Here is a 24,273-nt window from a genome sequence, read left to right as displayed (position 1 = left end):
ACAGAGCTTCTAATCTCCACATGTTAGATTTTTATCAATCATAGAGTTATTTCAATACACAGCTTCTCCATATCTAGCCTCTCTGCCGCCCACAAATTCTCTAAATGAAGCGGGGATTCGTTAGGTCTGCTTTGGAACAATTCTTTGCTTCACTGGTGTTCTTTCAAAATATAAACACTGTCCAACACTCCAGTCTGAAACTCAGCAGTGAAATCAAATAGCGTCTCCTGCCATAGGTTGCAAAGATAGTTATTCTTCGTTTCTTTGGGATTTGCTTTGGGGATGGGTGTAATTTATCTTTTTTTATGGTCCTTAAACAATCCTAAAGCACTGTAGTGGCATTTAGTATTTCATCCTAAGTAATTATTTTTTGTTACTGTTTGTATGTGTTTTGACAGTCTAATTTTAACCAATTTCCTTCCAAAGTCTTGATGGAAAGGAAAGTCTTATCACTTTGTAATAAAGCAGGAAAGCTCTTAGAGCACATGGTATGTTCTACGCTGTATTCAATGCCCATCAGACCAGAATATGCCCTAGTTTGGCTTTGAGCCACTGATTTAATAAATTGATTATCAATTCTCACAAGCATCCAGTTCCTTAGGCAATATTGCTTATGAAGACACTGCCAGCTCCTAGTTAGTGTAGGTTTATTTTAATGCTGTTCATTGTGTGTAATATCATCTGAGAAGCATAACATTTCTGTTCTCTCCCATTTTTCCATTAGCTAGACTCTGGCTGTGGGTGGGGGTGAATTCCCTGTAATGCTAAGACTCCCATTTTGTTTCCTTCCTTTATTGTGCATCAGGATCCTTGATGAGGTTCACAATTCTGGAAACGGTGTATGCTAAGCGGTTGCTGTTACTGCAGGGTCACTGAAACTGGGCAGGAGCCTTCCTTTATAACTGGGTTATCTCTACTACTGTGTGACCAATACACCCCTAGTTCTGTTTGGTCCTAGACAGTATGCAAAGGACACTCCATTGTGTTTGATCACAAATGTCAGTAATAAGTCTCCTACTCAGCAAAGAGAGTCTGCCATGTTTTTAAGTATCTTTCTTAATGGAAGAGCATCTGAAATCCCACTGTGCCCATGCTACTCCTGGAATGGAACAACTTTTTGTTTTTTATTTCCTTCCCCTAGAATAGAGCAAGGCTTCTTTCAGTGGTCCAAAAACAATCTTAGCATTTGATGCTCCACAGTTGTTGTTTTGGGCTTTTTCAGGAAGCTCTCTCTTGAGCATTCAGCACTAATACAGTTGTAAAGCTTTAATATCCTGTCCCCTTTCAGAGCTATGATACAGGTGCACCAGGTATTTATTATAAAGTTGTAATGTTCACCATTTATTTATTTGGAATGCTGTGGTATTTTTTTAATTGGATCTATGCTGTTCCTTACTGTTTGGGAGCATCCTAGGGATTGTATAGTCTCCTAAATGCTATGGATTGCTGAACAATTCCTGCACCCATCTAGTGAACAAGAGGATGCACTCCATCTCAGGATGCATCCCTGTTAAGTAGGTGTTTGGAGCTGGTCAGTTCTGGACCAGTGTCTGTAATGGATTTATGATGATTTGCTGAGCACTTCAGAAGATACAGATAAGGGCCAGGTCTACACTACAAATATCTGCTGGCATAGTTGTGCCACCTGCTTTTGCTGGTAAAGCTTATTTTGCTTGGGGGGGGGGGGGGGAGGCTGAAATAAGCTGTGTCCACACTAGGAGCTTTTTGCTAGTACGGTATACTGATATAGCTCTACTGGCAAAGCGCCTCTAGACCTGGCCTGGGACAGTGCTGCTTCATGGAGTTCACTACACTGTTGCTGCTAAATCAACAGGAATCTCTAGTCTGGGGAACACTTAATCCGTTACGTTGCATTGGAGTGCTTGGAGTTGAAAATTGACTACTGGTTTTAAAATCTTCAGCCCCATCTCTGCTACTCCATGATTGCTTTAGAAAGCTCACTGTTTTTCATGAGTGCCACAAAATAGCAATGTGTGGTAGTAATTACTTAATACTTGTGATGCTGATGCACAAAGACACATAAGGAAAATTGAAGCTCTGTAATAAGCAGTCGTCATTAAAGAACACGCACCATGCTAAAAAAACTAAAGAAGACCGACTTAGGAAGGAAGGTCAGACGTATTTTCATATCTCATAAATAAGAGTTAAAATTCAAAACTTCTTTCTTCCCACCCCTCCAAGTACTGACTTGCCCATTTAGGATAGTTACTTCCATAGTTGGCATTTGTGCTGTAACGTGGAAATGAATATGCCAGCTACTTCAGCTAGTTCCCTAATTTATTTGATATGATTTAATCAAAGGTCTTTCCCCTGAGCAACTGCAGGAGCCCTTTAATCTCTGCAAAGCCTTATATCAGACTGGCATTTGCAATTCAGGCATATTGCATGTTCTGTGTATACAAATTTGCCTGGACATCACTATTTCCAAGTGACACAAACTGTGAAATAAGTTGGGTTTTAGTTCAGTAACCTACTAAATTTCTCATTTGTCTGGCTAGGCAAGACTTATTATTGTCTCTCATTTTCCTTCCCACATATTTCCTTTATGGAACAGCTTAAAATAACTCTTTTTGTGGGAAGGGGTGTTATATGCACATAGAACAACAATCATACTGTTAGTGAGAACAATGCAACTAGCTGACCATTTGCTCTGCTTGAGCAATAGGTATTTATTTATGTGTAGGTGTTGTATTTAGTTATGTTGTAAGTAACGTTTTTCTCCCCTTCCCTGTCCATATGGCTTGATGACGCAGAAGTTAGTCATATTTTACATGACTAGATGATAAATGTGGGTATCTGGTGCTTTTGTGTGCTGCTGTCTCTTCCCCTTAATCAGGAGTTCCGGAAACAAGCCATGAAAACCAGACAAAGTGGATGTGTGCTGCGACTCTCCAGTTTGGCTAATTACAGCATGCATAGTTTTTTAAAGTGCTTGTCAGTATCAAATAGTGGAGACCCTAGTCTCCTAGGGCTTTCATGCAGCTAGTGTGTGCTTCCCTAGCAGACAGAAATGCCATATGGGGAGGGGAGAAGAAATGAATAATTACTATTTTGCTCAGGCTTGTATTTTATTCTTTGTCCTCCACCCTTTCTAGCATCCACCCATCTCTGGGAACAGTGTTAAACTTCTGCACAGTAGAGGCCAGATTCACCAGTACGCTCTGGCTGCCTTGTGTTACTGAGACAATACAGAACAGCCAGGGTGTACCAGTGAATGTAGCTCTCGGTATTTAAATTTAAATACCAAGTATGTGTGCGCGAGCACTGGATTGGATGAATGTGGATAATGAACATGATTTGAAAATTTTACCAAACACCTACTCACTGTCAGATCCACCTACTAGCCAGATGTAAAAAATGAGTCTTGTAGAAGAGTAAACTGACTGCCTTGCAAACTATTAGCAGCCGTGGAAGCACTGGAGGAGCAGCCTGTTAGCCGACTTGGGAAGAAAGCTTTGCATTGGCTTATATTTGGAAGGTTTTCTATATAGCCATAAGAGCTAGAAACTCCGCTGTCCAGTGAAAGCCTGCATGGCACAGAAATTGATGGCACAGGCCACCCTTGACAGGGAACTCTTAACCATTTACCACTGGCTAATGGTAGAATGGATTTTTTTTTTCCTTCAAGCCTCGAGATTGACAACATAATTCAATATTTCTTTAGCCTGAGTACATGAGACTTGACCCAGAGGGATAAGGTGGGTAATGGGAAGCACAAGTAATAAAAACATTAACTGGTAACTAACTTACTGAGCTTAAAAAGAGGAAGTTAACCCCTTCACTGCTACCAGAATGTTGCTATATTCCAGGCCTATTTCCTTGGAGAAAGCCATTTGAATGATAGACAGCAGGATGGGGAGTGGGAGAGAAGCTTGTAATGCTGAAAGAGACCTAGTGGAAGCAAATTTTCACTACAATTCTGGATTTCATATGAGCATGGAGGGAACTAGAAAGATGTAAACAAATGGGAGGGAGAATATTTTGGAGTATTCTAAAGGAGTTGTCAGCACATTGGAACCTTCAGCCTTTGCCCACCCTGTTTCCCTTCTTTTCCTTTTAGAAATCCAAGGGCTGGTCTACCCTCCATTCCTGGACTGCTTTAACTAGACTGATTTGAAACTGGTCTTGTTAAGATGGCACATCTAGTGTGGTGATAGTTATATCAGTGCAAAGGTACTTAAAGTTATAGCAATAAGATCTACTGGTATAAGGTGCCTTTATACCAATATAACTGTTTGTGTGTCAAGTGTAGCGGTTGTACTGATTTAACAATATCAGTATAAAATCACAGCATTAACTGAAATAGTTAAATTGGTACAAAAACTGTGTGGAACAGGCCCAAGTCACAGAGATGGTTAAAAGCATGAACACGCTCTGGCAGATGCTGTATATCCAAGAGAATCCAGCCAGAACTTTTATGGCCTCCAAACGCTCTGCTTAATTCTCTGTTCTCACTTCTCATGTTGCTTACTGCTGATTTTTGGAGACCAGTCCTTATATTCAATTACTTCAGTATGAACTCTCCCTGGGTAAGAGCTTCATAATGAAGATGATAGTGGTTTTATTCCAGATCTGGGTCAAAAGTTAATTGGAATTAATTCTTGAGGTTCACTAGAGGGAGAAGAATAGAGGATAATCTACAAACTAATTAACCAAGGTCTAGAGAACGTGTTGACGTGTGTTGTATGTTTGGTGTTTAATAGAGATCAATGAATTTAAGCAACCATTTATAATGAGAAAAATCACAAACTTTTTTTTTAAGAGGAAACTTACATTTCTATCTGGAGGAAGTTCATTAACCCCAGACCGGTTACCCAAAACTCGTTTGGCTGGGAGGGAACAGGTACTTTTTAAAATAGATGTCAGGGAAATGCCTCCACAGAATTTGAATGCTGAGATCAGTGAAGTACAGGGCTGGATTCTGTGTGTATGAAATCCAGCTAATGAAGTATAAAAGGAACTGGAAATCCAAATACAATGCGCATAATAGAGGGTTAGTGTCAAGTATTCCATGTAATACCCAGGAAATCCACAAATGTAATTGATCTTGATTTTCCCCCTTGCCATGCATTTCAAAAGATAAAATAGTGCTTGGAAAGCCAGTGGATTTTTATGATGTTTAAAAGTCAATCGTGCTGCCAACATTAAAAGTCCAGATATATTAGCACTCGTGTGTGTGTGTGTGTGTGTGTGTGTGTGTGTGTGTGTAATAAAAAATATGCAATATATGGATAGAAAAGGTGTTTGTGGTCTTTAATCTCACCATCATTCAGGGGACAGAATGAGAGAGGAGATATGAGATAGGCGATTCATCTGTTTAAACAAAACCCTTGTGTACTATTATTTCATTTTTCTTTTTTAATCCAAGAAAATAATGTAAAGTTATTGACGAGCTTTTTTTTTTTAGGAGTGGTAACAAGAACATTTAGCACTTTAAAGAACTTTAACCATGCTAATTAATTTGGAGCCCTGGTTTTGTCGTCCTTGTCTTCCTGGGGACCAAAATATGGATTTGAACAGGGGGAAATTTTTAAACTCATATTTTATACTCTTACAAGTTCCCTTTTCTCTTCCCCCTCTCCTTCCCCCCCCCGATTTCCCACCTCAGTGTAATTAACTTGCATTGCATATGGAATAAATTGCTGCGTGTATTATTTTTAACCCCAAAGACAGAAACCACATATTTAAAGCAATGAAAGCTGCTGCTGCTGCTTATGATAAATATTTTACATGTTTCAAATATACGAATAATGGTGAAACAGCTTGCTCTTTTTCCCCATCCCCCTTAAAGGCGTTCACGCGGAAGGAAAAAAACAAACTGAAAACTAACCATTGCTTCCCTGCTGATCTTTGGATAGGTAGTTTCAGCCTATCATGAGTGTTTAAAAATATATATATATATATATTTTAAAAACCCCGAGGCTTTAGCATGAGAAATGTTTCTCCCTGTATTCTTAGCAGGAGCACAGCTTGCAGTGCTGGAATGCACCCAGAACTCCTTAGTCAGTGTCAAACCTAATATTAAACAGCAGTCTGTTAAACCAGTCTATTAAACACAGGTTTGTCCAAGTGGAAATGGTGGGCTCACAGATCTTATTCTCTTGTCTTGTAGGTGGTAAAGTGAAGGTGAAAGGAAGAGAAGGTGGAGATGGAACTGCCAAATCATGCCAAACAACTGCTACTGCAGCTGAACCAGCAACGAGCCAAAGGTTTCCTCTGTGATGTGATTATTGTGGTAGAAAATGCCCTGTTTCGTGCCCACAAGAACATCCTGGCAGCCAGCAGCATGTATTTCAAATCCCTCGTCCTGCATGACAACCTGATTAACTTAGACACGGACATGGTGAACCCCACCGTGTTCCGACAGATCTTGGACTTTATTTATACTGGGAAGCTCTTAACGACTGACCAGCCCGGTGAACAGAACTTTAATGCTCTCCTCACCGCAGCAAGCTACCTCCAACTGCACGACCTGGCAGCTCTCTGCAGGAAGAAGCTGAAGCGGAATGGGAGGTCTTTCGCTGGCAGGGCCGGCGGCCCCAGTGTCGGGAGACCCCCCAGGAGTCAGAGGCTTTCTACCACTTCAGTCATCCAAACTCGTTATTCAGGGTCAACTGAGGGCATGAAGGGCTCACACTCAAAGGAGCTGCCAAAGGGAAAGGTCTCTGACGATGAGATCTTCATCAGCAGCTCTAACCAAGAGAACTCTCACTCCTTAAGCAGGGGAGCCAGCAAGAACGGCGGCAGTGCAAATGGAAGCAGCGGCGACCAGGAGCTCGGCCTCGACCTCTCCAAAAAAAGCCCGTCGCTCCCCGCGGCAGCCTCCCAGGACGACACACAGCACAGTGAAAGCCAGCACGGCTCTCCCCAATCTGCCTCAGCCCCCGCAGCCAACAGTGCCTCATCATTCGACGAGTCTGCAGCCGGAGCCCCCCAGAGCGCAGCAGACAGCAGCGAGCCCATGGAGATGGACATGAACGAGGAGAGCCACTCCCTGGCGGAGAGCGGCCAGCGCAAGAGCCTCCGGCACTCGGCGCGCAAGAAGGAGTGGATCAAGAAAGACAATGCTTTTGACCGGAAAGAGGGGGGCAAAGGTGGCGAGGAAGGCGAGGGGCTACCCAATGGCATCCTGGTGGGTCCCTTGTCCAAGTCGGCCGAGCGGAACCTGAGCAACGCCTATGGCCCGGAGCAGGCATTCCAGTGTAAAGAGGAGATAGAAAACGGCAAGGAGATGAGCGATGACAGCGGACAGAGCGAGTGTGAGAGTGGGGGGCACACCAGCGCCAACTACGTCTACCGGCAGGAGGGGTTTGAGCCTGTGGCCTACGGTGACAACCTGTATGTCTGCATCCCCTGTGGCAAGGGCTTCCCCAGCTCCGAGCAGCTCAACGCCCACGTGGAGACGCACACCGAGGAAGACCTCTACATCAAGGAGGAAGGCACATATGGCGGCAAGGAGGAAGCTGAGGATTTGTCCAACCCTAACCAGCCCTATGCTGCAGAATCCCGGCCCTTTAAGTGTTCAGTATGTGAGAAGAGCTACAAGGATCCAGCCACTCTGCGGCAGCATGAGAAGACTCACTGGCTGACACGGCCCTTCCCTTGCAACATCTGCGGCAAGATGTTCACACAGCGGGGCACCATGACACGGCACATGCGCAGCCATTTAGGGCTCAAGCCCTTTGCTTGCGAGGAATGCGGGATGCGCTTTACCCGGCAGTACCGACTGACAGAGCATATGCGTGTCCACTCAGGAGAAAAACCCTACGAATGTCAACTGTGTGGTGGGAAATTCACCCAGCAGCGCAATCTGATCAGCCACCTGCGAATGCATACCTCTCCCACATAAGCCAAAGACTCCAGAATGAGCTTCAAGCCCATCCGCAGTGATTTACCTTTCTGTAGACTTGCTGCTTAAGAGGGCAACTCCCCTCCTCTGTTCAGTCATGGGCGGCCTAAACAAACGTAGCTTTAAGATTTTTTTTTTTAAATAAAAGACAAAGAAACGTAGGTCCACAGCCAAGCTGATGCCCTTCTCAAATCATTCCCCACCCCCACCCCCCGCCCCTTTCTAAATCTCAATGGCGTGGCAAGAAATGCCATTTATTTTTGTGGGTGTTGACTTGGTCTCTCTTGATCCCTCCACCCAGGTAGCAGGAGTGAGGTCTCCTGCCTGTTGGATGGTAAGTGGGAATGGGGAGAGACATTCCATCTGATCAGCTGGGGCTGTACCAACTCTTTATTCTCCCCCCCTCCCCTTCCTTGGCACTCCTGTAGTGCTTTATAGACATTGATCAAGTGTTGTTTTCTGCACTAACAAAAAGTGCAAGTGGAACGTGTTATCCACTGGCTACTCTGTGGGCTTTGCCTTTCCTTTTGCATTAATGTTACATTACTAATGTCCTTACAACCAGATTCAATAAGGGCATTTCTTGCGACTCCTTTAAAAAACAAAAAATTAAAAAAAAAAATGAACCCCATTTTCCAACAATGTGCTACAAAACTACAAAGCATTGCTTTTGCTGTACCCAGTGCAGAAGCTGTGGACTGACTGTGACAGGGTTGGCAGCCCATTTAAATTCTGTGGGAAGCTGTGATGGTGATGGGAGTCGTCATCCTTCCCCATGAGGTGGAGATGGCTAAAGCAGTCTACCTAGGTGTGTGCCACGTAGTGTTTCAGTTCAGGAAATAGCAACACTTTTTTTTTTTTTTTTTTCCCCCCCCTTTTGGGTTTAGTCTTTAACCTTGGCATACCTAACCACATGCCTCACCCCTCCTCGCCACCTCTGCAGCCTTACCCATGACTGAACAGGGGTGTGGGTGCCCTGGAAATTTCTTTCAGTGAGCAGGGGGTAGTCTTTACTTTTCTAGTAGTTTCGTATGAATATTCTTTGCTTAGAGGTACTTGTTTTATTAAAGGAAAAACCATTGTAATGTTTATGTGAATGTTTGAACTGGAAGGTCTGAGGTTAATTCTTGGGGTGGGTGGGGTAGGGAAGGGGTTTGATGTAGGCTGGACTTGCTACAAGTTCCTTAGGTACTTTTTTTTAAATTTTTTTTATTTTATTTTTGTGTGTGTGTATGTTTTTAGCTTTCCTCCCTCACTAAAGAGCGAGTCTGTGTGAACAGACCCGTTACCTTTGCTACCTCTTGAATTCATGAGAACAATAAGATGGTTAGTGAAAGATTAGGCAGGTATTTTTTTTTTATTGTAAGTAAATGTATAAAGTAGAAGCTAAATTAAAATTAAGGGATTTTTTACCACCCCGTCCTTCCATCAAAAGTCAGCTAGAAAAATATTAAAGCAAAGCTCGGCCAAAGACAAAAATGTATTAAGCCAGAGACCCAGTGCATAGATGCTTAGAATGGTTCACTCAGCAAACTCTTGGCTTTTTTTAGTCACTTTTAGATAAAAGGAAGGAAACTTCTTAGAGCTTTTGGGCCCTTTCCAGCTTTGTTTATTGAACCTGGATGCTATGGAAAAAAGGTCCCCTCATCCTCCATTCTTCCAGCACATCTGGGTCAGTGTGTAAACACCTGGCAGGACAGAGGGTGAGGGGAGTAGCAGCCTATAACTTACTAGAATCCAGAGTGCAATAAGATGGGGAGGAGGGGGGAAAAAAAAAAAACCAAAGTGTTTCATATCCTCCCTTTTAGAAAATTGCTCACACGCGCGCACACACACACACACACACACACATACACCTCAAAATGAAAAAAGCAACAAAACGTTTTTGCAACATCTGCCTAAGACATCACAGCCAACAGCTGCTATTGGTTTAGGAGAGAAGACAGAGTTTAGCCTGCCGATTCTTGGCCCCTCGACTTTGTTGGCGTGACCTTGTGGAAAGCTATGGCTTATTTCAAGCCTCCCATGACTGGTGGAGTGTGGTGGTAAAAATTCACAGCCAGTAGAATCATCCCTTCTGAACTGAGTAAGGTTTACACACTCCCCCCCCGCCCCCTTCCCTCCCGGCTCAAAACCGTTGTCCTCTGTATCCGTAGGGTTCACTGAACCCTGCATGTCTTGTTTTCAAAACAAAAAACTTTTTTTTTTTTAAGTTTTAGACCAAAAAAAGACAAGTGAGCATGTTCAATTAAAACAAAGAAATATAAGCTTCATTTTCACTAGTGTTTTTCTGTTAAGGTAGACTAGTCCATAAGAAGTTTTTTGGGTCATTTGAATGAACTTAGGCTCCATGCAATAGACAAACCAAACCTTGCTGAGCCTTGGCCTGGTGTCATGTTCCACAGAACACACTTGTCCCCCCTCCTTTGCCCTCCCCACACCACCATGGTGGTTCTAGTGCCATTGTCTTGTTGCTTCTAGACTCTTGTCAGTGAGTCATGGGGCACCCGTGGGGAGAATGGATCTCTTGATCCAAGTGCTGAGATGTGCTGTTTTTTAGTGTCTTTAGCATTTCCATGTTTAAAAGAAAAAAAAAAAAAATTCTTCCTCTGAGCCCTTGCCAAACCCTCCTGAGAAAGTCCCTTGAAACATTTGAATAGTGAAGGCCTCTTCTATCCACCTTCTCCTCAGAGAAGTCTTTAGCTGGGCCAAGGAACACCAGTGCAAGATTAGCATCTAGGCTTTTATTTATCCCCCTTTCCGCCTTTTCCCCTCCCTCTAAAATTCCTAAAGCTGAATTGAATCCCATATTGGTTTAGAGTGCAGCCAGTGCAGAGTTCCCATTGCCGCTGGCTGGCTAAGAAACCACCGAGTCCAGAGTTTCAAAATGATTTTTCAGCTCTTTTGTTCAGGAACACAGCTGTCAATGGGGCTTTGCTGCTTCCTTTGTGGGGCCTTTTTTTTTTTTTTCGTTCCTGATTGTGGTGCTACAGTGAATGTCTCCATTCCATGCTGCAGTTTCCTGAGGTGCCTCTGCCACACGCTCCCACCCTCTCTAATGCATCAGTGACGGGACTAGCCAGGCTAGGAATTGCTAGAGCAAAGCTGGTAATGGGAAGGGGGGGGGAGTGTGTGCGCAGAATCCAGCTTTCGGAAACTAGCTCAAGCTGTGACTGACTGAGCCAAGACGTGGAATAGCCCGGAGATGCAGAAAGCGCTAAGACCAGAGCTAGGCCCTGTTATTGAGCAGATACCGCACTCCCCCGTGTTTGATTAGACTTACAGGTGTGTGTGGGTGTTTGTTTGTTTTTTCTCCCTCCTTGGTTTGTTTTTTAAGCCTTGAGAATCATTTTGAAGCTCAGGACCCAATGCTATATATTTTGTAAAGGAGCCTCCTTTATTTTATTTTTTCCCCCCTCAGCACTTAAACAATACGACATAAAGTCTGTGTACAGCAAGAGTATTGTACAAAAGGAAATTTGTTTTTCTTTTTCAAGTAGCTGTGTTAGAGGTGTGTTCCATAGACTGACTCTAAACAACATTTTCCAAATTGTGACAGTAATAATGATGAATAACTAGTAATACTCAAAACTTCAGGGACTGTTTGAGGCCTGCTTGGGGGCCTGAACACTCAACCGCATTTGTACGACATAGTATTGTATCAAACATTTTTCTGTATTTTAATGAGAAAGCAAAACACTAGTTTCATATTTAAGATTTTAAGAGTTTTAGGGTTGGGGGGAGGGAGTTACATTTTTTAATTTTGTTTTTTTTTATTTTGGTTTTTTTTTTTAAGATACACAAAGAGCCTCAAGAGGAATAAAACAATTTAAAAACAAAAATAGAGGCCAGGCAGCTTAAATATATGCTTTAGTCACTTAGTTCCAGAATGTTTTCGGAGTAACAGGATAAAATAGCAAAAGTTGTATAAAAAATAAAAAAGCTCATACCCAAATTCACAAAACTATTTTTTAAACCAAAGCACATTTGAATGAGTATGGAACCTCACTTGGCTCAGAAAAATACTAATATATTTATCTCATTGTTTACATAAACTTTTACAGTTTCAGACCTCAACAGATCTAGGGGCCAGTCAAAATTAATCTTTGCTTTTTCCATTGATTTGTCTTTGAAGACTATACCAACATTTCTTAAACTAGAAGCACGCAAAAACAAACAGTCAGCCATGAACCAAACTGCATTCCAACACGACTTACGGTCTGGGAGATGTAATTAGGGAAATGGGTTTATTTTATTTTTGTCCTCATAACCCATAAGAGAGGTCTTAGGAGAAAAAAAGACACGACATCTGCAGGGTTGTGTTGGGTGTGGAGTCTTTGTTGAGGGGGTGGGTAGCCTCATCTGATGTGTTTCGTTGCCAAGTTACAAAAAGAAAATTCCACGGTCTGTCATTGACAACTAAGGTAGAGAAGGCCGTGGGTCTGTGCCAATGGGAAACGGGTGCAGAAAGAAGACAGTGGCTATTAGTCCTAAGCAGCCCGGCTCTTCCTCTGAAGGTCTGGCTGTGTGACCAGCAGCGTGGGGAGGAATATACAAGACTCTAGAAAGGAGAGACTGATGTTGCCTGCAAATGACTCCAGCCACCGTACCCCGTACATTTCCCTAACATTGGCCACAAGAGCTGGGCTAATCTCACAGTCTACCCCTTTAGTGGGAGCTGCCAAAAGAAACCCAAAAGCCCAGCCCTGTGCTGTAGGGTAGCTGAGAGAAGCCACAAAGATCACAGGAGACACCAAAGAGCTCTTGCCACGCAGCTTCTGTGAGTCTTCGTCGCTGTGGAAGAGAAGGGAAAGTGCAACTTTCAACTGGCCCTCTGCACTGAATAAAAACTATTGCAGAGACCACAGAACTCCCTGCTGGAATGAAGAGGCCAACCTGGGTAGCTTTAATGGTCTGGATTGAGGGAAGTAGTATATTTGTACATAGAGTGCCCTTCCTACATTCAGGATAGTGCAGAAGCATGAGCCAAACTGTTTGGACTGTTTTATCCTTCTGTTAATTAAGATAGCTCTACTAATTCACTCCAAACCTTAATATCTTGTGTAGAAGAGCCCAGTCAAAACCTATGTGGAAACATACGCTTGATTTGCATGTTAGAATAGTCTAATGATTGCCAATGACGATGGTTTGTTAAAATACCGCTGAAGCCAAAAAAAAAACCAACAAAAAAAAAACCCTTCTAAAAGCTCCCCACCCATAGTCCTGATGATTTCTTTTTAGTTTATAAAATTTTACACCAAAGCCACTTCAAACACCTGAGGGAGGCTGATGGAAAATGAAACATTAATTTTGCCTGGTCTTAATATCTAACAAAGATGGTGCAAACACTATTTGACAGTGTTGTTTTTTGTATCAATATGTATGTGCAGTAATGAATGTATTTATTTCTCAGATTCTGTATGCACAGTTTTGCAATGAAATTCAGAACAGTTGCAAACACAAAGATGTGTCCGCAGGGTCTTCTCTACAGGATTTCAAAAAAAAGAAAAAGAGAAAAAAAAAAAAAAAATATATTAAAAAAAAAAAATCTCAGAGACTCAGCATAGCCATAAACCATAACCTGTGAAGACAATACAAAGACTGGACTTTTGTAGCTTTGCATAGAAGAGGAATTTATGTTTTGCTGTATTTAAATGTTTCCAGTTATGTCACTCTTAAGATTCCTGTCTTTATTTTTATTTTTTTCCTCTCTCTTGTGCGTGGAAAGCATTGTTTTTGAGCAGTGCAGGTTCAAAGTCTGGGTTAACAGTATTTTACCGTGTTGCTTCAGTTCTGAAATGCAGGAGTGTGGGGCTTGGCCAGGGAAACATCCAGGGCATGTTGCAAAGCAAAACCTCTGGTTTCTGAGTGACTGTTTGGAAAAAAGTGGAGAGGGGGTAAATGTAGGGGAGGAAGGATGGTCTGGCACTGCTGATTAGAACTGGTGACTGATGATTGCATTCCCTTGCCTCTATAGCCTGTTCTTCTACCATCTTCTCGATACTTACTGTGAAAGCAGTAAGGATCTCCAAGGTGAGGAGCTGGTGCCCAAGATAACTGGAAGTCGTCTAATCCCAGCTGCAGCCAAAGAGCATCCTGGCATTGTGATGGGATTTGCAATTTTAAGTTGAAGCACTGCATTCACTGTTGTAGCTATGTGGAGTCCAAGATCTGTATAAAACATAGCTGGCTGTGACACTTCAGACGTAAACTGAAGCTTGCTGAAGCTAGACAGTCATAGCTGGGGTCTAAAACAAAGAAGCCCTTCCAAGCAGCAGTGCTGGGCTTAAGACAAAAGGAATATTTTGGAGGGAGGTTGGTAGATTTCAAACCTGTGAGCAGGTCCACAGCAAAGACCATGCATGCAAACCACTTCCCCTTCACAGACTCACTCTCGCAGTCTATACCTAGCCATATTCTCTAGAAGCCAACCTTCAAAATCCTATTAATTTAATTAGTTAACGAGCTCGTTACAGAACACACAGTTCTCCAGACTCTCGAGGAGCAGCATAGGCAGGCCGTGTCGGATTTCCAGGCCCCTTTCCAAGTGTTCCCTCATTGTAGGTCAGGGAGAGAAACTGCATTTTTCTCTCACTGGTTTCTGTAATTGCTTCTTTTCTTTTGAAAGGAGATGGTGCCCAGAACTTTACTGAGATCTCCCACTGGGCACTTCCAACTCGCGTAGAGCTCTGAGCTGGACCTCATAGAGAGGAGCAACCCTGATTCCTCTCGGTCCTATGCAGACCTGCTGCGGTCACACTTTTCCTTACTGTAATTTACTGCTCTGAGATGCTGGACCATGAACTTAATGAGAGGAGGAAGTGGCTTTGTTAGATTAATTCCACCCCACTGCTGCCGTTTCATCAGGCACCGACTCCCTCGTCCCTTTTTTCCCCCATTGGGTATTTGCCACACATTTTGTAGGCCAGTATTAACCATGTGGGCATTGGTGGGGCTGATGCTTATATTACTGAGCACTCCCTACAGGATGGAGTGGGGAAGGTTTAGAATAGGGCACCACATCCTGCTACAATGTGCTGATGGCATTGGGGAAACTTTTTAGGTTTTGCTTTCATCAAACTGTTGGATGTTTTTAAACATTATTCACAAATAGCCAATCAAAGCACCCAGGATCACTGTTACTATAACTTCCCAAACAGCTTGGATTGGCTTTTCCTGAGGGGAGGGAGGAGGGTCTCGTTCTGGGTGGGTTTTCTTTTCTTCTTATTTTAAATAAAACTGGAAAAGGGAGTTTGCATTATCTCCTTTTTAAGCCTTAACTATGTCAGCCCAAGAGCCCTGGATGTTTCCTGAGGGGGGACCGACACTCCTGCAATGTTCTGTTCATTTCCTTCAAGAGCTTGAATTCAGGTCAGAGCCACGTGCTGTTGTGGCTCCAACACAAGTGTCATATAAAAATATACAGAAACTATAATATGATCTCAGCATTCAGAAATTTACAGTCTTAATGTACAGTGATAAGAAACTGTTATTTTATGATCTTTTCATTAAAAGCTTGATTGAAAATTATACCTTCTGTTTGGATTTGATTTTTTCTCCAGTATAGCATACATCTGTGCATGCCTGCTCCAACATAAAATCATTTGTGTTTAAAACAGGAATTTTTGCCCTGCTGCAAGAAGTAAAATGCTCAACTCAGCTATGCAACTCACCACTGCACCTACACAGTGCGTACGCACGATGGTCATTAAAGTACAGGAAAGGATTGAATTGCACTGGCTAGGGCTAGATCCAGGCCTGTGCATGTTTATCACATCCCCTCACCCACTACAAAAGCACCTCTATCCTGACCCTTGCTGCAGGGGCCCTGAGCAAAGCCGGCAAGAACGGCCTACTAGGAATAAAGGTGAGACGCACAAACCCGTTTTCACTTGTGTCCTAACAAGAATTTTAAAACTGGATCTGCAAAGAGATTTGTGCATGGGCCTATTGCTGCAGTGAGACCCTTGCAGAATGTTTCCTCTGTAAATCTTGTGGCCCAGATGCATACTGGGGAGCAAGGAAGCAGAAGATCGCATGCTGGCTAACACAGGGCACTTTCCTAAAGGGAATTCTAGGTTCAAATTCCACCATCAGTTACACAAGTGTAAACTGGGATTTACTCCAGATTCACACTGGTGTAACTAGTGATAAAACTTGGCCTATATTTATTTTAGATTTCAGCTGCAAGGAGTTGAAGGACCAAAGCTATTTTTCTGACCAATCTTTTTATACCATTTGATTATGGCCTTAGCAAGAAATGATGAGCTCTCTTGGATCCGAAATCTTAATGGGCATCTCCTGTTTTCCACGGGTACCTTTTCAGGTGGATGGTTTTGTTTGTAATTGCTTTTCTTTATTAGCTGGACAGATCTGGTTACCTTCACCATCAAACAAGATCCAAGCTCAATATTTTGTGACTGCTTCTTCTGTCACGTTGCCTAGCACAACATAGTTTTACTTATATTCCTGCTGGAGCTCCTTGAGATGCAGCAGAGTCACGCTGGCTTGGAATTAGTATATTTCATCTTTTAACACAATGCTGACTATATTTTAAAGTGACTGACTGAAAGAGCTTCAAGTTTAGTCAGTTTTCTGACAGGCTGCAAAGTCAGCAATGCTGGTAAGAAAATCATTTTTATTTGTCCTTGGAGATGTTTTCCCAAGCAAGGTTAAAGAGAAGGACAAAAATGAACAGAAAAACAGATGAAGAGCTACAGAAAAAGCAGCTGTTATTCTACAGTTCAGATGCGGGAATGAGCTCCTACTCTTCTACCAAGTACTTTTTCCCCTCCCCCAGGAGCTTCTACTCGTTGGCGCATCCTCCTATGTGAAAGGCCACTCCTCAGTAGCAGGAGTAGTTTCCAGCAGAGCTCATGGTTTCCTGTTCTGTTTTACTTTGCACTGGTCAGTTCCTTTTAATACCATAAAATCCTATAAATGCAATACAAAACTGCATGTGTAACGTACCACCAAAAGGCAGCTGCCTATAGGCATTTTACACACCAGTTCAGGACATAAACAATACCCTAGGTGTTTGAACTGCATGGGAATGTGCACCCTCCTTCCCTCAACACCACAGCTCTCCATTTTTATTTCTTCATTCCCACCTTCATCCGAGCCTCCCATAATCTACCCTCCCCTTCTTGAAAAAATAAATCACTAGAGTTGGTCAAATCTTATGACTGAACATTTCTCCATTGGAAAATGGTGCTTCCTCAAAATCAAAACTTTCTGTGGGAACTTTTGGTCAATTTTGACAATTTTGTTTTGGGGGAATTAATGTTAAAATCAAAACCGCTGCATTGTCGATCAGAATGGAACACTTTTCATTTTGAAGTCATTGCTTCATCATTTTTTATATGCTGTTACAAATTCTAATAGAAAATGTAAAAAGTCAAAATTGGAACAAAACATTTCAATTTTATCAGAATGAAACTGGGTGACCTGAATAAAATTTTTTCAAAAATTTTTGTTTTGGGGAAAATTTCAGGTGTTTTCTGTGTTCGGTTTTTTTTTTTTTTTTTTTGGGGGGGGGGGGGTTGGTGTGTTTTTGTGTTTTTGTTTTTGTTCTCATTCCAATCTTGGACCCAAGATACACTTCTTATTAGAATTTCCTGCAGAATGGAAATTCCAAGTTTTTAAACCAGCTTTAATAAAACTTTTTTTTATTTTTAGAATCACCTGTTTCTTGTAAGGCTTTGTCAGTAGTAGACAAGCTGCACTGGTTTAAACTAAAATGATTTTAATTTAAATGGTGCACGCCCCTAAAGTTAACACACTTAAACTGGTGTAACCCATGTAACCCTTGCTTCAATCAGTACAGCTTGCAATTTAAGCAAATACTAAATTGTTGTAAATGCATATACAATAGGTTTATATTGATTTTAACTAAACTGAATTTTATAATCAACCAACCGTTGCAATAGTTTTGGCATTGATGGGACTTAAGAAGTTTGGAAACCTAACCAAAGAAATCAAGTGCTCTCTTGGTAAAAACCTTCGTTCTTCCTTCCACAATCCTCTCCCCTCCTGGTTTGTCCTTTGTGCAGTCTGTTCTTTGGGACATGGTTTGTGTCTTGGCTGTAAAGCATAGCACAGCAGGGATGCTGTACGAGTGATCGTGTAGGGAGATCAGCACTCTTTCACTCTGTGCTTATATCAGTTATTACCATTATCCTTTGCCTTGCACTGTATAATACTCTCCATAAGTACTTGAACACAGACATTTGTTTCCACCCCATTTCTGTTAATTTCCACATGTCCAGTGTTACTCAGACTCTCATATTTCTCCCCACCCCGAGTTGGCATTCTTTCTCTTTACATACCTGGTGGTGTAGTGGGTTTTCTGTTTGTATGAATAACCTCTTTTTCCCCTGTGCTGCCGCAGCTCTGCTAGCTCTTCTGTATCTCAAGGCTCTAGCCCAGACCCACTCCTTTTACTTGTCCACTAAGCTATTTTCTCTGGATCCAGCTGAGTTCTAGTGCCATTGCTCCATCATCTGTTCTGTAAAAGTGACACAGCTTCCACATCCATCTTTAGTTCACTCTCCCTTTCTCATCCATTTACTGATATCTGCCTGATGCCTCAGTTTGCACCTGGTAATGCTGTCACTTCACGCTGTTAACTGCTTTAAGATGGTGTTTCCCTTATAACACCAGTCTCCTTAAGTCTGACTCAGTGCGCTTCCAGCGTTGGGCATGCAGCACCAGGAAGATACCGGAATTTACCATTTTAACCAATATGTCCCTTGTTTCCCTATCACTTCCTCCTAGAACACTTCTTAGATCGTCTCTTTCCTGGATTCTACCTCTTTAGTGATCCTTACTCCTTTGGATTATCATGCTACATCTTTACCCTTGTAATTCTTCCTTTTCAGGTGTGGCCTGGATGTGTTCTGTGGTTGCCTGTAACCGTGATGTGAAGTGGTTACAAACCTTGAGAGAGGCTTAAATTCTTACGTTCAGATTCCATTTGGTCAGAACCCAGGGTAACTAGTTACAGGAGCGCATTATGTCAGTAGTAGCATTGCACCTACACTCAGTGCAGTGAAGCAAAACCCATTCATCTTGCTGCCTTCTGTTGGCCCTGATAGCATCTCCAGGTGCTAGGAAGAGAGGCCAGCCTTGTAAGTAAAAATCTGAACAGCTCGAGAAGGAGGTGGTGGGTGGTCTGTGTCATTCCTTTGCTCTCTTACCCCTACTCTTCATTTCCTGCTTGGCTGAAGAAAAGAGTGCAAGGCTGGTGTTGGCACAAGCAGCATCTTGGCTCTTTCAGAATGCCATGGTGGGTTTCTGACAAAACGATACTATACCATGGCAATCCTGACTCTCTGTGCTTGTTCACCAGCTCCTTCTTATAAAGAGTAATTAAAACCGTCCCCATCTGCTTCAACCTCATGTTAAAACCAACAGCTCTTATAAAATAAACCACGGACTTGGTGCAAATAAAGAAATCCCTTAGGAGCCCAACTCCAAGAAAGTAGGAATCAAGGCATTTTTATTAATCTAGTAAAAACTAGAACCTAGCTCCTGCCCCTTCTGGTGGAAAAGAGGAAAGGAGCCTGGCAGGATGTCTGACCTAATCATCCCTGCCTCGGTAAAGCAGGAGGGCTCCAGGCAGATGCAGGCAAAGTGTGCATGATGAGGTGCAGCTTTCTGATGTTCACAAAATGATCACTGTGCTGCTCTCTATTTTGGCATATGCCACGCACCTTACGGTATGTAGGCTATGGATGTAGGCCCAGCAACCTGATCATCCTGCCCAACCCTATGCTCAATACTTAGTACGAGGCAGCTATCCTGCCCAACAACTGTGCAGACTCTCTTCCTCTGCACTGCCCCAGTGATTGATGTGTCTTGTGTGTGCTACTGTAGCATGACTGATTGTATTCAAACACCATTGAGCTACTGGCTGGATAGATCTAGCTGTGCGGTAGTGAAGAGGACTGAACGCCAGAGGAGAGAACAAATGATGTCACATATAACAATCCTGAGCTGCCCAGTGGCTGAGCAGCTGCCTAACATGCAGAAATAAAGTACTGGTTTCTAGGATTGTGGCCACTGAAGGCTCCTTGTTGGCTCTTGGTGTTTCCCTGACTGGCAATGACCAGCAGTCAATTCCAGCTGTTCCCCTTGCCACACTAGCTAAAGGCCAACCAGCGAGGGTTGCACAATCAGAGCTTGATCTGTATTTTCCACGGCTTAGCTGGCAAAGCCCCTCCTTTTTCCAGCACAGATGTTTTCCATCTCTGCTCAGGAAATGTGCACTGTTTTTTTTATTCCTGGGGCTGGCGTTACAAAGCAGTCATGGCCAGGCTGTCTGGGTGGAATGTGCCACAAAGTGGCCATGGGGTAACTCTGGATTCTTAAAGCAAACACAATGGAAAGACGATTCTTGCACAGGCCCAGGTGAGGTGGGGTCAGTGCACAGACACTCAGATGAGGTAGCCATAGACACAATTTTTTCTCTTGGGTGTGGTATCCAGACACCCCCTTTCTCCACTGTTCTCTTTCCCATATTGATACAGCTCCTTTCTTTGTTACCAGATTTATAGGAACATATCACTAAGGCTGGGAGGTTTAAGAAGGCACATGTGTTGTCTGACCCTATTTTTTGGTAAAAATAGGGAGGTCAGTTGGCCATTAGTTGCCTATCCTCAAGGTGGCTATTGTGGGTGGAGAAGCTAAAATGTTACCATCATCTACACTATTTAATTTACTGTGTTATTAGAGACCCCTGCAGCCTGGTGCCACTCCATAGAGTTAAACAACATTTTGGTCCCATCACCACAAGCAAGTTCAAATCAAAGCAGAGCATGCTGGGACAGTGGGATAGGTGTCAAGGCACCAGAGAAGACCAGGTGGAACAGGACTTGTTCCACCAGGGAATCCCACTGTGCTCACTGTGGCCAGAAACACCCTGGCTCCATGTTCCCTGCTTTCCCCCAAAGCCCTGGTAATTAGCCAGCTCTCTGCTTGCATCAACCTGGAAATGAGCCTAGTTTCCTTAAGGGATAAGGCAGTAATGTTAATACCATGTATAATAACTAAAAAGAATACATGTTCACGAGGGCACAGAATTACAGCTGCTAAGGGAGCCGTACCATGAATATCCTGACTCTTCTGTGTGTGTAAAACGTCTGTCTCTTTCTGCTTGTATTTGAAGACAGATAGTGGGTGCTCCGATGAATGGCCTTGGATCACAGCAAGGATTTGCTCTGGAGCAGACCTTTATGGGGGTAGGAGTGGAAATCACCCTTCAATCTAAGGAAGAGACCATGCAAACACCTGGGCAGCAGCCTCCAGAAGGCTCATCTCATTTATAGCCCCTCATCACAGGGCCAGAGGCAGCTGCTTGCAAAGCAAAACAGCTAGGCACTGCAATGCACTATCTGCCTCCTGCAATTGCCAACCAACAGCGATCTGGTGGGGGGGAAGACAGGGAAGCTGAGCCCAACCCCCTCCCTATTCTGGCTACCAAATTAAGCTAAAGCAATAAGGGCCACTCAAAATCCGTTTAAAAGCATCCACACAGTTTAACGGAATCAGTGCCATTGCCACGGGGAGAGCAGTCCCAAGAAGCACAAGCCTCATAAGCAGCAGTATGAAAATCAATTGCACTAGCAACTTGTTGGCATTTAGGGGGAGTCTTTCATTCAGGGTGGGGGATGAGGTAGGAAGGTGCAATCACCTGGCAATGCACCTCAGCCCAGCCCTTCAAATACATCCAGCTCTTCCAGCCCTTGTGAGCAGAGCATGCCACTTGTGCAAAATCAGTCGTGTGATGCATCTGAGTGGCAGGAGAATGGAGGAATGCAAATTCTCATTTTAACCTGTGACTTACCTTGGTTTCAAACTAGTTCAAGTCGCAGCAGATACTGGTGCAAGGTGCACAGACTAGTGGTTTATCCTAGAGTACATACACCAGTGCTAAAAACCCATATAGCAAAGGGCTGAGAGGCTATTCCGTACTCTGTCCTCATACCAGACCTTTCTTGTAGTCTATTGAAGGGTAGAGTGGTCTGGGGCCCTGTGGATGGCAGAGCTGTGTACACACAAACACTGCATAGACTTGAACTGTGCTTACTCTCCAGCTACACATTTCATTCACAGCTGTTGGGGTCTTTGTGCCAATAGAGTCTTTGCGGGGGATTTTAATGTGCCTGCTGAGCTCCTTTACTGAATCACATTTACTTTCCAAACCTCAACCCAGCCCCCATGAACACTGATCACCCTGCATACCTTCCTCTGTGGTATGTGAAGGCCTCTTGAATTTTTTGACAATCCATCCACTCAAACTCTGGTTCTGCCCTACCTGTGCATACTGCCTCCAGCCCAGAGAGACTGTGCCCAGAACAGACCAGTTCCATGGATTGTAAATGCCTCAGAGCAGGGACTTTGTTTTTTGTTAGTACAGCACCTAGCACACTGGGGCCATGGACCAAAACTAAGGGTCCTCGGTGCTACCACAATACAAATATTAAACAATAATAATTTTGGAGCGCAGACACCAACTGACTTCTAACTTACTGTTGGCCACTGCTGTGTTGCTCTCTGAGTGAAGGCGAAGGACTTGTCTGCACGTAAAAGTTTTACAACTACACTCTGCCAGCATAAGAACTACATTGGCCAAAGAAAAACCTCACACCCTTTACCTTTTTACAGTGTAAAGCAGGCATAACCTACCCTTCCATAGGTGTCACGTATCCCACCTGTGGCCTCATGCATGCTCTAAGTGGCAAGCCTTCCCGTCAGCATGGCCCTTCACACCCTAGGGAACTTGTGAGGCAACATTCTTGAGCAACAAAGAGATGCGTGACATAGTGGTACATAAAATAAACTTGTTAAATCTCTCCCCCAATGATCACCATGTCTGAGGGGCTCTAATTTACCTTTGCCCCAAATCTAAGCACCTTTGATTTAAATCCACATCCCTTGTTTTTCAGAATAACTTTTACGTTTCCATTTTCTTTGCACGTGGCGTTTAAGGGGGGAGCAGGGTTGTTTTGATTGGGTGCCAAAGGTCGATTTTTCATTTTTTTTTTTTTTTTTTTAAGTTTTATGGAAAGAAACAAAGTGTCTTTTGAAAAGCTGCTTTACCAGGGCTGCTTTTGCCCTGAAAACACACGCACCTGGAAATTCCACTGCTCAAGAGTAGCTGTAAAAAGATTAGTGCCTAAATGCTCTCGCTGAGCCTGGGGAGCTGGGAAATCGGCTGAGTACCATGGTTGGAGCCCCTCTCTGTCCCTAAAAACAGAATTAGAGGGGTCCTTTATAAATAGAAAAGCAGACTGAAATGTCAGGTTTCTTTTCAAAGCAGGATGCCATTTAAATGCTTCCTCGACTTCCCCAGTCATAAAAGTGTGGAGACTCGTGCAGAGCAGGCCTTGACGAACTGATTTTAAAGTGTATTATTTGTCAGTTTAGGGTCATACCCTATGAGCAGCTTACAGCAAGCCGCCTTCAACCCATCACAGCAAAGCAGGCTAGCCCTGAAATCTCCTGCGCTGTATCAGAACTTCCCTGAGATCTCCCCCTGCTTGTTCTACCTGTCCAAGCTGCATGTTATTGGGTGGGGGCGTTTAATGTTTTGTTTGTTTTTAACTTGAAAAAAAAAAAAAAAAGAGAGCTGCTGGAGAATACAGAATCCTCCTCCCCTCAGTGCACCTGAACCATAGAAGTGTTGGACTGGAAGTGACCTCGAGAAGTCAGCTACTCCAGGTCCCTGCACTCAGCGCAGGACTGAAGAGTGCCTTTATGAACACACAAGTGTGTGCAGCATCAAATGAGTCACAAAAGCTAGGAAACCTGTCGCTGAGCTGCCCTTAGCAGAGCTGCTAGATGCCACTTTGCCCTCAAAAAGTAGCTAGGGGGCATGCGGGGGTGAAGTAATCTTTTTTTTTATTGGACCAACTTCCTTTGGTGAGAGAGAGCTACACAGAGTTCTTCTTTGGGTAAAAAGGTAGCAGCAGCCTGAAGCTCATCAAGACTACAGCCGCCCATGTCGCTAACACCCGTGGATCTGAACGGGTGCTAGCAATGGTTGGGAATTTTTAGAAAATGTCCCCAATAGCGGTGGACTTTAAGGCTTTTACTTTTAACTCGTCCTGAGGTGTTCAGCCCCTAATACATACAGTGTGTTCCGTAGAGCACCCAGGTCTAGGGTGCGGGGTGCTTTAGAAAGGAATCAGAGATAAGCTAGGGTCATGTGTCCAGGGTCCATTTGGTCACCAGGGAGGATATGGACCCTGGAGAGCTGGTGAGGGTATGGTGAGTGAGAAAGCATCCTCAGAGCCCTGAGATGGGTGGAAGCAACAGCTACTTCTCACCTACCTCAGGAAAATTAAACAAAGGGGAAAATTAAACACTGGCAACTAAATTTCATTTGACACTTTTAGTTG

The 24,273-nt window shown here is 43.4% G+C and overlaps 1 protein-coding gene across 5 annotated transcripts in view; it reads left to right on the top strand.

Moving 5' to 3' along the window:
• HIC2 (HIC ZBTB transcriptional repressor 2) overlaps nt 1–8,083 on the top strand; it is a 95,107-nt gene extending 87,024 nt beyond the window's left edge. For all 5 annotated transcript variants that reach the window (XM_074972431.1, XM_074972426.1, XM_074972428.1 and 2 more), the window contains one exon: nt 6,134–8,083. In XM_074972431.1, the coding sequence (XP_074828532.1) occupies nt 6,170–7,870 (1,701 nt within the window). In that variant the 5' untranslated portion in view covers nt 6,134–6,169 and the 3' untranslated portion in view covers nt 7,871–8,083. The remainder of the gene's footprint in view (nt 1–6,133) is intronic.
• The last annotated feature ends 16,190 nt before the right edge of the window (nt 8,084–24,273 follow it).

This window comes from Natator depressus, chromosome 15, assembly GCF_965152275.1.
Source record: "Natator depressus isolate rNatDep1 chromosome 15, rNatDep2.hap1, whole genome shotgun sequence".
In the NCBI taxonomy this organism is placed as follows: Eukaryota; Metazoa; Chordata; order Testudines; family Cheloniidae; genus Natator; species Natator depressus.
Note: the sequence above shows the minus strand (reverse complement) of the source record. Positions and strands in the feature narration are given on the sequence as shown.